This window comes from Synchiropus splendidus, chromosome 16 (genome assembly GCF_027744825.2).
Source record: "Synchiropus splendidus isolate RoL2022-P1 chromosome 16, RoL_Sspl_1.0, whole genome shotgun sequence".
Lineage (NCBI taxonomy): Eukaryota > Metazoa > Chordata > Actinopteri > Syngnathiformes > Callionymidae > Synchiropus > Synchiropus splendidus.
In genome coordinates, this window is record NC_071349.1 from 16,683,991 (window position 1) to 16,699,455 (window position 15,465).

General features: G+C 43.2%; 1 protein-coding gene across 2 annotated transcripts in view; it reads left to right on the plus strand.

Annotated features, from left to right (window-relative positions):
• Positions 1-15,465, plus strand: part of cmpk2 (cytidine monophosphate (UMP-CMP) kinase 2, mitochondrial) — a 79,456-nt gene that overhangs the window by 40,052 nt on the left and 23,939 nt on the right. Inside the window, exon 6 of one of the 2 annotated variants that reach the window (XM_053845703.1) lies at positions 1,920-13,182. The exons of the other annotated variant lie outside the window; for it this stretch is intronic. Coding sequence (XP_053701678.1) covers positions 1,920-1,966 — 47 coding nt within the window. The 3' untranslated portion in view covers positions 1,967-13,182. Of the gene's footprint in view, positions 1-1,919; positions 13,183-15,465 lie in introns of those variants that run through there. 2 annotated transcript variants of the gene reach the window in all.

Consider the following 15,465-nt stretch of genomic DNA (forward strand, 5'->3'; position numbering starts at 1 on the left):
GACGTCAGACTAAAACTATAACTGTTATGTTGTAATTTCACCGCTTCAACAGTAAATATAGCATGTTCTTGTTTGAAGACTACAATTTTCTTCTTTTGTTTCGCTATTTTTTGGTGTTTTTCAGGTTCCACAAAATATGTTGAAGGAATATTGAAAGTAAATTACCTTTTTATCTTGAACATCTTGTCCATAGTTAATTTATATTCAAGTTAAGTTCATATGAAATGAAATATTTCAATAGGTTCCATGGCATATTTACACTTCTTAATATCTTTTCTTACATTTAATCTTTTTAGGTCAACTATGTCCTTGTTACTTAAATATATATTTTGGATATTTTTCCGTTATGCTTTGGACTCATCGCTTTCTTTTCATGGCCCCTCACAACAGTTACAGTTTCAAATGTGGCCCTTTATGAAATTTAATTGCCCACCTCTGGTTTGTAAAGAGGACATTTCTCCATTGATCCTCAACTGTTAATCCGTTGCCGGGTCCCAGGGGCAGCAGCTTCAAAAAGGTGGCACTAAAGACCCTTCTCCTGGTTTCCCAGGAGAAGGGTCTCCAACTCGGGGATCCCAAGATGCTCCCAAGCCAGTGAAGAGATATAGTCCCTCCACCTGGTCCTGGGTCCTGCATGACACTCCTCCAAAAGGAGGCGTTCAGGGGGCGTCCTCATGAGATGCCCAAACCACGGCAACTGACTCCTCTCAATGCAGCGGCTCTACTCCAAGTCTCTCCCAAGTGACAGAACTCCTCACATGTCTCTACGGGAGACGCCCACTACCCATCGCAGAAAACTCATTTCAGCTGCTGGTACCCACAGTTTATGAGCATAGATGAGGGTCGCGGTGAAGCTCTGTACATAGAGAGCTTTGCATTTCTGTTGCCCAAAAATGACACACTGAAGATTCATCCAAACATTTCTGATGTTCTCTCTTAAACGTTAGTTTTGCACAAACCGCGACTAGGTTTGATTGTGAGAATGATTTTGGAAGTTTTGAAGGTCAATTTTTAAATAATTCAATATTTTAAAGACAATCTTCATTTATTTTTGCCTCCACACCTCTTCTTCATGAGCTGATTCCACTTGTTCATGAGCAAAAAAGTTGAAATTTGCGTTGTAATTTTAACAAAACACGAAGAACGTAAGAGCAGAAATTTGATGCCCTTTTGTGAAACATCAATATATTTCACCGTTTTGCCATGTATGGGGCCAACTGTGTGTCAGCATGTTTTCCAAGACATATATAGTTCAAATATTCAACATTATTGACTCTCACTGCTTCATGTTGCGTCCCTGAATAAGCGAAAGGACTCAATCGAATACCTCCGTTGCCCTTGAAAAAGTCAGATTACACAACACGGAAATCTAATAAGCAAGTGCCAACAGCTTGGACGGCGCTCGCACATGTGACACAGCTGTCACCTGTTATGTCTCCAGCGCCGCCATGCACTTAAGGTAATGGACATATTTGGTCTGTCTCCCATTCATTTTCCCTGAAAACATTTAATACATCCCGAACATGTTCTCAGACCTTGACATGAAGAATTCCTGAACTGACGCTGAACCCACTGGCCCCCAATGGCACCAATCCTTCCTGTCTGGTCGACTGCTGATGTCCTCTGTGGGGGAAATCACTCTGAGAAGTTTACTTTGTGCTAATCTCATAAATGCCCTGCACCTCCCCTGGCCCTCCATGATGCAGGCACGCAATAAACCACTTACATAAACCTCTCCTTTGAGACTACAGAGGGTAAAAAACAGCTGACATATTCAAAGTTCCATTCTACCTCTCTCTCTCTCTATATATATATATGCCAGTGATTTCCACCAGGGTTGCTTTGTTTGGATCCTTTATTACATGTGATGTCCCAATGTCTGAAGGGCAGTTTTAATATGTGATTTCTCCGCTTTGTAGCTCGTGAAACAAACATGAGGCAGACGGCAAAACTGCGACATTTATGAGATCCGTTCAAGATGGCCACTTGTTGTGTCGACGGTGAAGTGAGGTAACCGGTGGTTGGGAGACTTATTTTGATTCAAAGCCTTTTAGTGAGCTGCATATTTAAACTGAGCTCAACAATTTCCTGTGTTATTTCACGTTTTCGTAAGTCAAGGGAAGTCATGAGAGAAGCTACACCTACAACAGGTTGCTCTCATCGGTTTCTTCTTGCCACAGTGAACTTAAAGTGAGTATATTAGTGTAAGATTTGACCAAGTTTTGTCGGACATTTAGTCGCAACTCTCCGTATTTACACCTCATTTGGCTGAAAACGGTTTTCTGCTTTGGCCCCCGAAACAACATGGCCGTCATCAACAAGAGATTTTCTTTTGAATTGAATTGAAGTAATAAGTTAAGTTAAGTATATTGTGCGTTGTTGAAGTGCCAAGTAAGTAAATCTTATTTTAGCTATTGATGTATTATGTAAATAATGAATACTACTTCATGTCCCTACATTTTTTTTTTTATTTAAGTCACATGAATGAAGTGGTGCTAATATAATATAATAGTTACATATTATATAGAACATTTATATATAATATCTATTTTTAATAGTTGCCTTTATTTTCAGTTTCGGTTGATAATTTTTCAGTACGTCTGAAAAATTATCGGTAGTTGTAAACTTCTGCAAGGTTGCTGTACAGAGTAGATCCTGCGCTGCCACCACTAAACAGATAAAAATAATGGAATGTGTGTAATATTTAACTAGAAACAGACTTGGAAGTGCATAAAACACAAAAGAAAAATCAGGCGGCTGGGAAAATGGAGAAGGACGATCATATAAACAGGTGCCGAAGCGGGAGCTAGAGAGGTTAGCAACACTCATGCTAACTGAAGTAATGTTAATAAAGAATATGCACAGCTTGCGGTATTAAAAATGAATAAAAATCTGACACAAATACTACTCAAGAGAAAGGACCAGGACAGTAACACATTACACAACATAAACATGGCACAGATACAAGAGTATCAACATCTAAGTAACTCTAAAAAATGAGGAAGTGGCGACTAATTCAGTCGCTTCAGAATATACGACTGTAGCGGGAGAGGACCCAAGCTAAGTTGCTGTCATCAACTGGAAGAAGAGGGCAGAAGAGAGTGACAAGGTACAATGAAGACGAATCAACACATATTGTCCAGGATAATTGACTGTCAGACTTTGTGAGCGCGGGAGTGCTCAGATGACCCTGGGCTATTCAAGGTTTTATATTTTGTTGCTTTTCTGCATGAAGCTTTAAATTGCCACAGTTATCAAGGTCAGTACAAAAGTGAAAACTCCAATAGAAGCCGTCACTATTTGCACAATTTCTGTTGTCCGCATAAGCTGTTGAAGTGACATGTCCATGAACCCGCACATTACTTTTCACTTTAAAAAAGTTTTAGGAGTTCTCTGACTGAACCCAGGGACGACTCACTAAACCAGAAAATTGTTGGCGGAACTATCAAACAAGAGATGGAGCTTGAAAAGAAGAGAAAATGTAAAAGGTAAATAAACATTTCATAACATACAACTAGAGTGCAACTACAACTAAAAGTGCTAACCGAGTCGCCATGGCAGTTCACAGCGTTGCAATAGTAGGTGGCTCATGAATTTAAACCAACATAGAACAAACTGAGCAAAAACGGAACTAACTGAACTCAACTGTTCTAATATAAAACGTTGCTACCAGGTAGAAGTGAGTGGCTAAAAGGGTTTTGAGCACATCACATTTACATTATATCCGCAAATAAGGGTCTCCCTGGTACCACATCTCTGGCACCCTAGAATAATTTCCGACATCTAATGGTGCAGACACCTTTCAAGATCCAAGGTGAATCATCATTATTCAGTGTCTGTTCTTCCTTTCTTCCCTTGCACCTTTTTCAATCTCCTCCAGTTAATTCCCTTGTCCCTCCGTGGCCACTGCGCTCTACCTGCGATGTGCCATCACACGCACCTCAGGAGAGCCATTCCGTCCCTGAATGGTGTCATAATTGGTCCGCTTCCCTTTTTTTAATAGCCAGCGCCACAACACCTCGCATGCGGTGATGGTTGAAAGTGTGTGTTTTGCGGCGCTGTGCGCGCGCGTGTGTGCGCATGACACCTTTGTGACTGCATGGATGAGCACGGGCAGATGTGCCCAGTGGAGCGGAACGGCTTCCCGTGTGCGACGACTTGGACGTTAATGCGATGGCGACAAAACTTCCTGCCTTTAATTAAAGACGGTGAAATCCAGCTATTTACGACAGAGGCATTGATGAGAAAACAGAAAGGTTTCATGCTGGGAAGATGAGAAGATGGATGCGGGAGATGGAATTTAAGATGGACTTGTGCCAGACTGGGGCTTCATTCATGTGTTCATGTTTGTTCACCTATGTGAGACATCACTGTCTTTTGGCATTTCTGGTTTGCCAGAGCGAGTCAGCCTCCTCCACCTTGACCTACCTCCGAGTCAAACCTATCCTCTTCAAGCACTCCTTTACCATGTCCGTGGACGTCACTGGTTATCTTCCTCTCCTTTCTTTACCTGGTCCCTCAGCTATTAGTCCAACACGACCCATGTCTCTCCTCCTCATTTGTCCGAATCTCCATAACTTTACCTTCAAACTTCTCCATGTATTTGTTTTGGATCATGTCCTTTCAAAACCTCTTGAATGGTGCACCAAAAAAAATGAATAGACCAAAATTATGTTCTCATTCGCATTGTGTAGCTCACCAACACAAATGTCCTCAAGTAAAAGCCATGCATTTGTTTCCTTCCCAGTTTCAGGGGCAACATTTGACCACCATGAAATGGTTGAAAACATGGCATAGATAAATATCCCCAACTTGTTTCTATGCACCCAACCTTTGCCATTTGATATCCATCAATATATTGGCACTTTCCCCCTGGGGTTCTTGGATCGCCGGGACAATAGTCTTGGTTTTCAGAACCTCCTCCACACTAGTTCGAAGACACAGGCCGAAGGGGGCTGTGACATCAACTGTGCTCAAAGTAAAATGTGTCTCGCAGATCACACTGCAAGCATTCGACGCAGTATATATATATATATAAAGAAGTCTTTCAACAGCTCCACAGACTCACAAGAGATGGACAGGTTCGATGTGATGGATGGCCACCGACAGGCGAGAAATGCCATGGATTTGTTTGTTTTGGCATCAGTTTAATATCCAATTGTTACAATGACTAATGTTACGACTGACCCCACCGCCACATTTCCTTCATTCCATATTGTCCCTGTTTAAATGCAGAATCAAATAGAGGCTGCGAAAGGGCGTTCGCTTCTAGAATCTGTCATGGAAAGGGCCATATAGATTTTGTTGCAACATTTAATTCAAGGTAAAGTGAAGTATCCCTTTGCATTTCCTTTCCTCCATTGCTGCCTTGGCTCGTAGTAAACTTTCCACAAAAGTTTCACCGATGAGTTTGTGCCATCATCCGACCAACTGACCGGCATATCTGACCCCTCGGCTCTTTCGCTACATCATGCATATTGATGCATTCCCCATTCCAGAGCTGCAATTACAAAATAAAAATAAGATAAGCGGCGTAAAGGTACACGGGTGGTGTGTCCTGCTCACACCACTTTACAGTATGCGGTGGGTACGTTGGACCCTTCAGCAGTCAGCATTGATCGACTTCCCTTCCCTGGACACTCAATGCGGCGTGACCCCTTCAGCAACCAGCCAGTAATTGATCCTGTTGTACTGCTGTGGATTCCCATGACACACCGCCTCTACATGTATGTGCGGGTGTCTGCTACATTTTCTTTCGACTTTGCTCCTAGCAGCAGGCGCCACCTTCCTAACCTCTCCATTCCATCTAGAATATACCCAAAGGCCATTCTGTTGGCCAGAGCTGAGTCTGTACTTACAGCGTATACAATTATTTTCACCCTCGTCTTGGCTCCTGCCATTCACGCTTTACCTCTGCTGTGAATGTAAAATATTTATTGGACAGAGAAGTTTTGGGCTATTGTGAGACATACAAATAATTTCTACAATGTTTATACTGTTGACCAAATGTTGTAACAGACTTATAGGTGTCAAAGGAGATGTGTTGCATGTAGAACTGTGAATTGTTTGTAGGGTTGAGGTGCGTGTGTGTTTGGTGATCACTCCACCATATTCAATGAACCTTTGACATATTTTTGACATGGTTGTAACACATTCACTCTCACTGTAAATTTTTGACTATTCTCTTTTGACCGCTGGTGTTTTCTAGTGACAGGTAGAGGAGGTGTCGTGAAACAGTGTTGCAGGGTTGATGAAAGCAGCAGAAAATCGGGAGAGTGTTTCATGAAACCCAACACTTCAATACTGTTTTCTTATTCGATGTTGCCAAAGCAAAGCAAGGAATCTGAGGTGAGCCGTGATGCCCTTACTTGGGCATCATATACTGGCGATCACACGCAGACTTTTGTGGAACATTTTGACACATGGGAGTTTCAATGGAGTCAAAGGTTCTCCTTCCTGTGTGCTTCACTCGTGCTGCCAGCAAGTGCATGCCATGACATGTCACTGAATTTCAAGAGTGAAAATTTAAGGAGCTTTACCTTGATATTTAAAGCCTTCCAAGTGAGAATGCGTTCCAGTCTTGGAGTGTGGTCACAATTGTGGTCTTAATTTCACACTGTTACATTTTTATTTTATTTATTTTAGCAGTTTCTGTTGCCCTTCTCATCATCCATGCGTTTTGATATAGATCTGTACTTTTTATTCTCAGTGAAATTACTCTTAGCCTCTTCTTACTACAATGATGGATTCTTTGGCACGTTTTTTCTCTTCACTCTGTCCTTGAATCTGTTTTTTCTTGTTTCTCTTTTGTATTGCTTTTTGCATTTTATAATATTATTTCTACTTTTATTGTGATATGTTGGGTACAGAGCATGTGACGAAAACATTTTGGGATTAATAACGTTTTCTGATTCTGATTTGTATTCTACAATGAGATGCCAACAATAACAATTTTATATATTTTTTAAAATAACAAAAACCATTGGTGCCTCTTTATTTGTTAGTTTTTTGATCGATTATTGCAATAGTGTCGTATTTTCATTCATGCTTAAACTCCCTCCTCCCTATTTTCTCTCTGTTAAGTTTCCCTCAAAATGTTCCCCTGGATGATCAAATAGTCCTATGATTGTACGTTGATGAAAGTAAATCGCAGTCCTCAGAGCTCTTTCAGCTTCGCCACACTTGATTGTCTCAGCGTTCGGAGCGACTCACCTGCCATGAAAGACCTCATTTCCCTTCCATTCTGTTGGAAACTGACAGCAAGGGAGGCGAAAGGTGCCAAGCAACTCTCGCATTTGGTGGAAGATTAGCAGCTGCCAGGAAGCTTCCAAACAGTTCCCAAAACACATTCTTACAGCGTCAACACATCTGCACGCATCGACGGTAACACATTCATACGCACGCTCATCCGAAAACTTGTGCAGTTGGAATTTCTTTTGGTCTCCGGATTTGCAATGCAAAGTGCCGCGGGCTTCGCCTCTGCCAAATTACAAGCTCCATTTACCAGGCTAATTCATGGCTCATAGTCCTCAATGAAATTTATTGCCGTGGCCGAGCCCCTGCCAAACCAAACAGGAAAGACCTCACAGATAACCATAAACCTGGCGATGGAAACCAACACCTTGAAATAACAAACTTGTAACCAGGACTCTGTTAATATACTTCCTTTCCACCCGTCTGTCTCTCTCTATCGGCCTCTCTTCTCGCTCCACTGTCTCGGCTGACAGTTACTTGACTGTTTCACTTCACCGTCTCTGTGGTGATGGTTGTTAGTGGGGGGAGAACCAGGCGTGCAACCTTTTCTTTTTGACCGCAATTCACTGTATGTTTGTCAGCAGGCGTGTTTGTGGTCAGTACTGTTGTACAGTGAATCCACAGACGTTCCTGTTTGTGTTGGTTCCTGTTTAAAAAATAAACAGCATCGAATAAAAGCACTGTTAAAATCTCGACATGAACTTTCTATATGACTGATCCAGCAGGATAAATCGTCTGCCCAGCAACTGACAGACTATAGGTTCCAATCCAGAGAGCACCAATTGCCTTCCCTGGCCAGCTGTCACCATTCCTGTGGCTGCATTGTGACGAAGGTGCTGAAAGGTGTCCAAAGGGGACCTCCGTCATGTGGCTGGAACACTCTGTCAAGTCCTTGCATCATGCTGAGGCACTTAGTGGCATTGTCCTTGGTGGGTCTATTACAGAAGGCTGGGAATGAAAACATGACAAAACATCTTGTGAAGGGGGTTCATAAATATTGGCCGTGACAATACCTGAGTCCAGAGGGGTTTGAGATACGGATTGGCCGCGCCACATTCTTGATAAATATGTAAGATGCTACACCTGAAAGTTATTACATTACAATCCCAGACTATAACAATGAAATAAGTGTCTAACACGATGATAAATGCCTATAGATCTTAGGCAATACCCAATCTCCTGAGCCAAAGTCAGGTGGATGGTATAAAAACGCTGTAATTTTAAAGGCTAAGGTTTTAGGTGGCAGAATATGAGTCTCATGAGAATGTTTTCATTTATTTGTTGCTCTTTTTCTGCCATTTTTTCAGGGATCTGTGAGGGTGAAATCGGCGATAAACACACTTTCAGACAAATGACTGTAGTTACCATATATCCTGTGAGGCTGCCGCACTTCGTACAATGCCTTAAACATGCTTTTTAACTTACAAGAATTTTCGCCATTGAGAGAAAGTGTATAAGAATATTTGCAGAGAATATTGTCCCTATCGTTGCGCTGCAACTTCCACGATCCCGTCACGAGAGTATTTTGTAGCTTTTAATTGACAAATCATGGTAAGTTTCCTGTCATTCGATCAAAGATTAATACACATAATCCAACATTGTGTTTAGTCATAACCTTGAACCTGACATAACCTGAATGTAGAATAAGGGAAACGCTAATGGGGGGTGGATGAGGCATCATGAAACAGTATTGCAGGGTGCATGAAACAGTGTCCTAATTTTCAGAGGCCACTAGATGGCACACTTAAAGGAAATGACGTGAGGTTTCATTGACTCAGTTGTTCGAATCCAAACATTTTACTGCTGACAGTGCCATCTGGTGGCCTCTGAAAATCAGCATAGTGCTTCATGAAACCTCATCTACCCATCACTGAAGATATCAGGCCTTCAGTTCGGTTGTGCAGTGGTATATGAAGTTATAAGCATTCCAGACATCTTCAGTGTAGCTCCATCCAAACTTTGAATTGGATGTCTTGTTTAATACTGAATAAAAAAAATAAAAAAAACTAGAATCAATCCACAAACTTTGACTCGCATAAATGCAGAACCCAGACTCAGCCGATTGCCTCCATGTTGCACCACATGAGTAGCCTTCCCCTGCAGATTTCACAACTACCTTTCGTTTGCAGCGCGAGCTACTGAGACAGAAAGAGAAGACTGACACGTTGAGCATGAAAAATAAAGCACTTTTTTCCCCTCTCATGTTTACAGGCCAGTGTTGCAAGACTTTCCTTCACTTCTCGTGGGAGTGGCTCTCCACCGTAGGAAGAATCAGTGTATCAATCAAACAGAAGGGTAAATGAGACACAGAGGAAGGCAAACATAGCGCCGTTGCTAATTGATCGATAGCCTGTTCGAGGAATTAAAAAGGGGAAGGCCGGCTTCATTAGCACAAGGTTCTAAAACCTTTAACTGCTGCTGCTTTCCAAGAACATCGCCAAAGGGCATTGTTTGAAAAGAACAACGGGATAAGACTGAAAGGAGGAAAGAAGAGAGAAACCTTGATTCAGAGATGGAGGGATTTATACTGACCCTGGCTGAAATGCTGCTCAAACTAAAGAGCTGAAGTAGGTGAAGGCGTTTTGAATGTTACAAGCCTCTATATGTTCGGGCAAACTACAGAACTGGTGATAACATGGTGTATAATGTTAGCACATGCGACTCACAAAGTTTGAGAGGTGGATTGCTTCCTTTTAAATTGACTCAAGCTGAGTGATGGGTTGGTGAGGTTTCAGGACACAGTATTGGAGAGTTGGCGAGGTTTCATGAAACAGCGTCCTGATTTTCAGAGGCCACTAGATGGCACTGTCTGTTGCAAAATGTTGGGACAAATTCAATGGAACCTCATATCATTTCTACACCAAAAAGCGCAATCTAGTTACATCTGAAAAGTCGACCACTGTTTCATCAACCCTGCAATACTGTTTCATGATACCTCATCTGACCATCACCATTGGTCCTGAATGTGTTGTTGGCTTAAAAGAACCCGCGCTCCACATAGTGCTACAGCTAGGAGGGTATTCCTGAGACAGGTCGAGACAGGGCCAAATATAAACTGTTGACTGAGTGTGGGAGGTAATCGGGGTGGCAGTAGAAAACATGCGCACATGGAAAGCATTTAAAGTCCATGGAGAAAAAGTAAAAAAAAAAAAAAGGCACTAGACATTTTAGTGCTAGACACTTTAGCTAGCAAATTACAGTGGCGCAGAAAATCACATGTAGCTGATGTTTCTTTCTGTCTGTCATCTGAACTCAAGGCACCGAGAAGAAAAGTAAAGTTGTCCCAAGAAGGTTAAGACAAATAGAAAAAGGCCACCCTTGTTTCTCCACTGTCCAGATGCAGATTTGCATCATTTGCCGTTGCTTAGTAAAGAAACAATAACCAAAAAGTGCATTTAAACGGTGTCCAGAAAATAGTTTTCCCTTAAGCAGTTAAACTAATAGCATTTTTTTTTGTAGACAACCGAAAACATTGCAAGATTGGTGACCCACATGGGTCTCAAACGGTCATGTTGAGATATGTCCAGGACAGTAGGCTTTTGTGTGGTGTTACGAGTACTTTAACTATAATCCGTAAAGTAGCTTCCAAATATCATGCAATTGGGCCACATATAAATAAGACTCCGCAGCAGCTGAAACCATATTTTCCACAGAGGGTGGCCATTAGGAGTGAAGAAACCGGACTGGGTTTAACTTGTCATCCGGCTTCAAAGAAGATTGTGTGGGCCTCTCGGAAGCCTCCCCGGCTGATGGAGAATTATTGATTGTGTGTTCAGATATCTTGAGGCACTGGTGTATAACACTGGGGTTTAAATTCAGCCCTGATGCACAGCCCATGCATAATTTATGTGGTTCCCATCAAAAGGTAGTTGCAATGCAAACTAAAGAGGTCTCAAGAAGCTTTTGTTGAAAGTTTTCACACATCAACAGGCTCAATGCCCGGTGTGATGGTTTCTCAGCTTCATATCACAATGTATGGCGGGGAAAAAAATATCCGTTTACCAACAGAGTTCTGTTGCTGTCTTGCTCTTCCCAAGCGAAATAACCACCATAACTCATGAGCTGGACCTTCTGAATGTGTGGCGTGTTCCTTTTTTGTGGCTGTGGCTGATACATTTTTAATGAAACTGTGTGACTATTACACGACGCAGTGTTATAGGTCACACTATTTTTATGTCCCCTTTCATGTAAAGCCTGCATTCATTTATTGAATAAATAAAGGGCCATTCATATATTGATCCGTCTGTCTGCATTGACCACTGCTGCCCTTGGCTATTCTTTTCCTCGCTGCATAGACATTTATTTGAATAGATAGGTGCATTTCCTTGTAAGTGTGGAAAGGAGTGAAAAAATAGGGCTCGTTCACAGGGATATTAGACGAATAAATCTGCCTTGAGTGGTCAGATTCCTCTTTATTTATGGTCTTATGGGGAGAGACTTTGAATGGATGCACACTGATCTTGCAGATGAACTTCTTCGGTATGGCTGTGACTTTCAAGCTTTGTTTCTCCAGGTTACTGAAAGGATTTGACTTGTGAGGCATCATGAAACAGCATTGCAGGGTTGATGAAGCAGGGACCAAATTTTCAGAGGCCACTAGATGGCGCTCTTGGTTTAGAAATGATGTGAGGTTTCCTTCAGTTAGTTGACTTGCCACCTGGTGGAAAATCAGGACGCTGTTTCATGAAGCTTCATCGACTCATCACTAGATTTGAATAAGGCAAATGGGCTCTGTTTTTTTTCTACTTTAGAGTTGATGATTTATGTTTGCTGTAAAAAAATTGAGAGTTTGTTGCTCGTGATCCTCCGTAGCAGCAAGTTTTGACCGCTGTGTGCTCACCATTACTCATCTCAAACTGGACAATGTAAGGCCTCCATGCTAGTTGCAATTCCAGAACTTGAACCAGCTGTTTTGTTCAGACAGGAACAAGTAGGTCAAGGCCCGAAAAAGTCGGTTCTAAGAAAGTTGGTTCGAGCTTGCAAGCCGTGATGAATCGTCTGTGGGCGCGTCATTTTCAAGAGTCATGTCGGCGAAATACGTCGGCACCTATACACACGCACTTTGTCATACCAGGTGCCTTCGACTTGTCTCCGTCATCATCAAAAGGCGTCGCCTGAAAACAAACACATTCCGTAAAGCAACTACCTGTGGTTTTGACTCTATAGTGCACTAACCACTTTAGTTCTGCTTGAACTTGCATGAACGCAGTTTCCGAAAAGTGCCGTTCTCGAAGATGCGCTTGTGTTTCCCGATGAGCAGATGATGATGTCAGAACATATACTGAGTCACGGACTGTCAGAAAGTTTTGATGATGGGAAAAGGAACATACTATTAGGTGGTCTGGATCCAGGGAATCGTTGATGGCATTTGAGGACTCGTAAAACTATCTCTCTGATCCAAAGTGACCTGAATATTCATCGTATGTGAATTGCTGTTATCGGATCTGATTCCCAAGAACACGGAAGAATGTCAACTGGCTCCTGCGGCAGCGATTTGCTCTACTTAAAGGAGCAATTCAAGATGACAATATGTCGAAATTTGCTCCGGCAATAACAGGTAGGGAAACTAGGCACGAGTTCAACTCCTCTTTCCCATTTCCTTATTTATATGTTCTGCTCATTATGCCCCGGTGCCTGTCTGGCACAGCGGGACGCAGGGTTTTGACAGTGCCCGTCCTCATTACTGCGCTTGCAGTGCCTGAAAGATGAGAAGCATCCTGACATCCAGGGCTGATTCTCACCTCCATTAACACCAGCAGGGGGTCGCCATGATCTGATTACAGAAGAGGATGAATAAGGACGGCGGAACGTTGGGAAACAAGAGGGGAGGTGAAAGAGGAGGAAGAGAATTAGGTGGGATCGAGGACAGAGGAATGGACTAAAGGTGATGAAGCGAAGGAGAAAGAGAGGACGGAAAAGGGGGCCGCAAATGACTGCTGAGATTATGAAAGGGGGTGCGGGATTGGCTGGTGCACCGGGAGGGAAAGGGGGGTTGTGTGGGGGGGGGGGTGATGACAGCAACACTTGTCTGAAGTGCAAAAGCCAGCAGCCGGGGGGCTTAATGATGGAGGTCATTGGCACGCCGCTCGGTCAGGATCAATACCACCTGATGAGGTGTCTGACTTCTCTCTGATGTGCATCAAAATGGAATATGTTTTTCCTCCCGATTGAATCGGCGGGAAGAGTGCGAAACTAATTGGGCAAAATCGCAGGGGCACCTATTGATTAATCATGCAGGAAAACGAGAGGCGCGTATCAGGATGCCGAGGCGCGACGTGTGAGGCCCGCGACATGGTGTTTTGATTGGCGAAATGAATCGATACCTTGGAGTCATTGCCTGCCGCATAAAAGTTGGAGGAGGCATGAAATATTGAAAGGTGCCGTGGCAACAGCACCTGCAGATCCACAGAAAAGCAGAAGAAAAACAGACTGGCATCAATTTTGAATGCCAGACCGTCACATCCCGTGGATGATGGGATTTTTTCTTCTCTCCTTGGAATGTTATCATCTTTTTTGCCAGTTGCTCTTGTGTACAACATTTTCAATATACACTCAAAGTGGTGGCGCGAAGCATGCCTTATAGATTTTCCTATCTTTTCGCCCCCATCACAAAAATCTCACGCTGCCGGCTCTGTTTTACATTGTGGGAATGTGTTTGAGAAAGGTTTGAGCACGGTGGGATGTCACAGTGGGGTTTGCTGAAGGACATGAATTGTGAGTCCATAATCTTGCGTCTCTGTGGTGTCAAACCCCCCGGGAGAGTTGGATCAAGCCACTTGATTCAGCCTTTTAGTTCCACTATGGTGCACTATAGCATATGCCGGTACACAAGCCATCTCCCCTGTCGAAGAAGATGGAAATAACAGTGGTGGGGGTGGCGGGTCGGATGCTGCCTCTGCCACCAGTCCGCTCTTGTGTTCCACATCACGAAACATTCATATTTGTGCCCTTTGAGTCCATTTGTGGTTCAGTGTAAAGAATCAAGTAGAGCCAATCCCACCTCCTCAAAGGGAAGTTGTGTCAGTGGAAAAGGCAGTGAGATGAAACCCACAAAAGTCCACTCCCACTGGAAAACGGGATGAAAACATACAGATGTATCGTGTAAGCCATAAACTATACTTACGAAAGAAGGAAGAGGAGGGAAACTCAATGATGCCTTCTAATGTCAGTGACATGCCCGGAGTGGATGAACCCGGTTTGTTATTCACGCATATAACGCATCCTTGAAGGGTGATCAATCTGCTGTGACGGGAGTCACAGAGTCAGATAAAACTTGGATTCCTCAATCGGCCAGTCCATGTACTGGTCTGCACCATGACCCCCTCTGCTACTAAGGCTTCTTGTTGACCTGTAGGTGGCGAAAAAAGGCAAATATATAGTGATGATGTCACCTCTGCATATTTGCTCAGTGTTACGTACGGATCTGGATACGTACGGATCTGGATACGTACGGATCTTCATTTCGTCCGTATTTCTGAGCGTTTCCACAGCGCATATGGATACGGATCAAACGGAGCAGTACCACCTGAGACTGTCTGGGCGCTGTTGCTGTTACTAACCGATACGTAGCTCTAATACATAAACACATAGTTGTAAACACATGAGAATGGGGAAAATTCTCCATCCTCCAGTGCTGATATATTTAATGGCCTCACCTACGACGCTGCCTCCGTTTTCCTCTTTTGTGCAAGGGGTACATGATCAATACTTCTTTCACAGCCGCAATGTTTGTTTTGGAGTTTATTGTTGTCATAAGCTTTTGACTCTGGGCTGCTCCCCCTGGTGGATATATTGGTGAACAGAAATACCAACGTAAATCACACATGTGATCAGTGATGGTAACAACGTTTGAAACGGACCGGTACAATTTCGTACGTAAGCTCGGCCTTTACAAATGAGGCTAAGATGAAAACGAAAAAAACTCCCGAGCAGAGATCACAGAATATGAAGCGGAATTCAGCAATGCCTTTTGGGGTCACCGAGGTGTCAGTGTGGAGGAGCCCTCGGTGGCTCGCCCGCACAATTTACTTAAAGAGATGTTAACAGTCAGGCTGCCACTGGGAGGCGGTTGATAAGCGTCGGGATCGTGACGTGACCTATTTGTGACCTCCTAATTCTGTTGCTTGCCGGCCAGGGTGAGCTGGGAGCCTCGTGCTTCTGTGGCTCCTGGGTCCTGTCAGCACAAAGGCTCAAGGCCACATTATTCTGAGT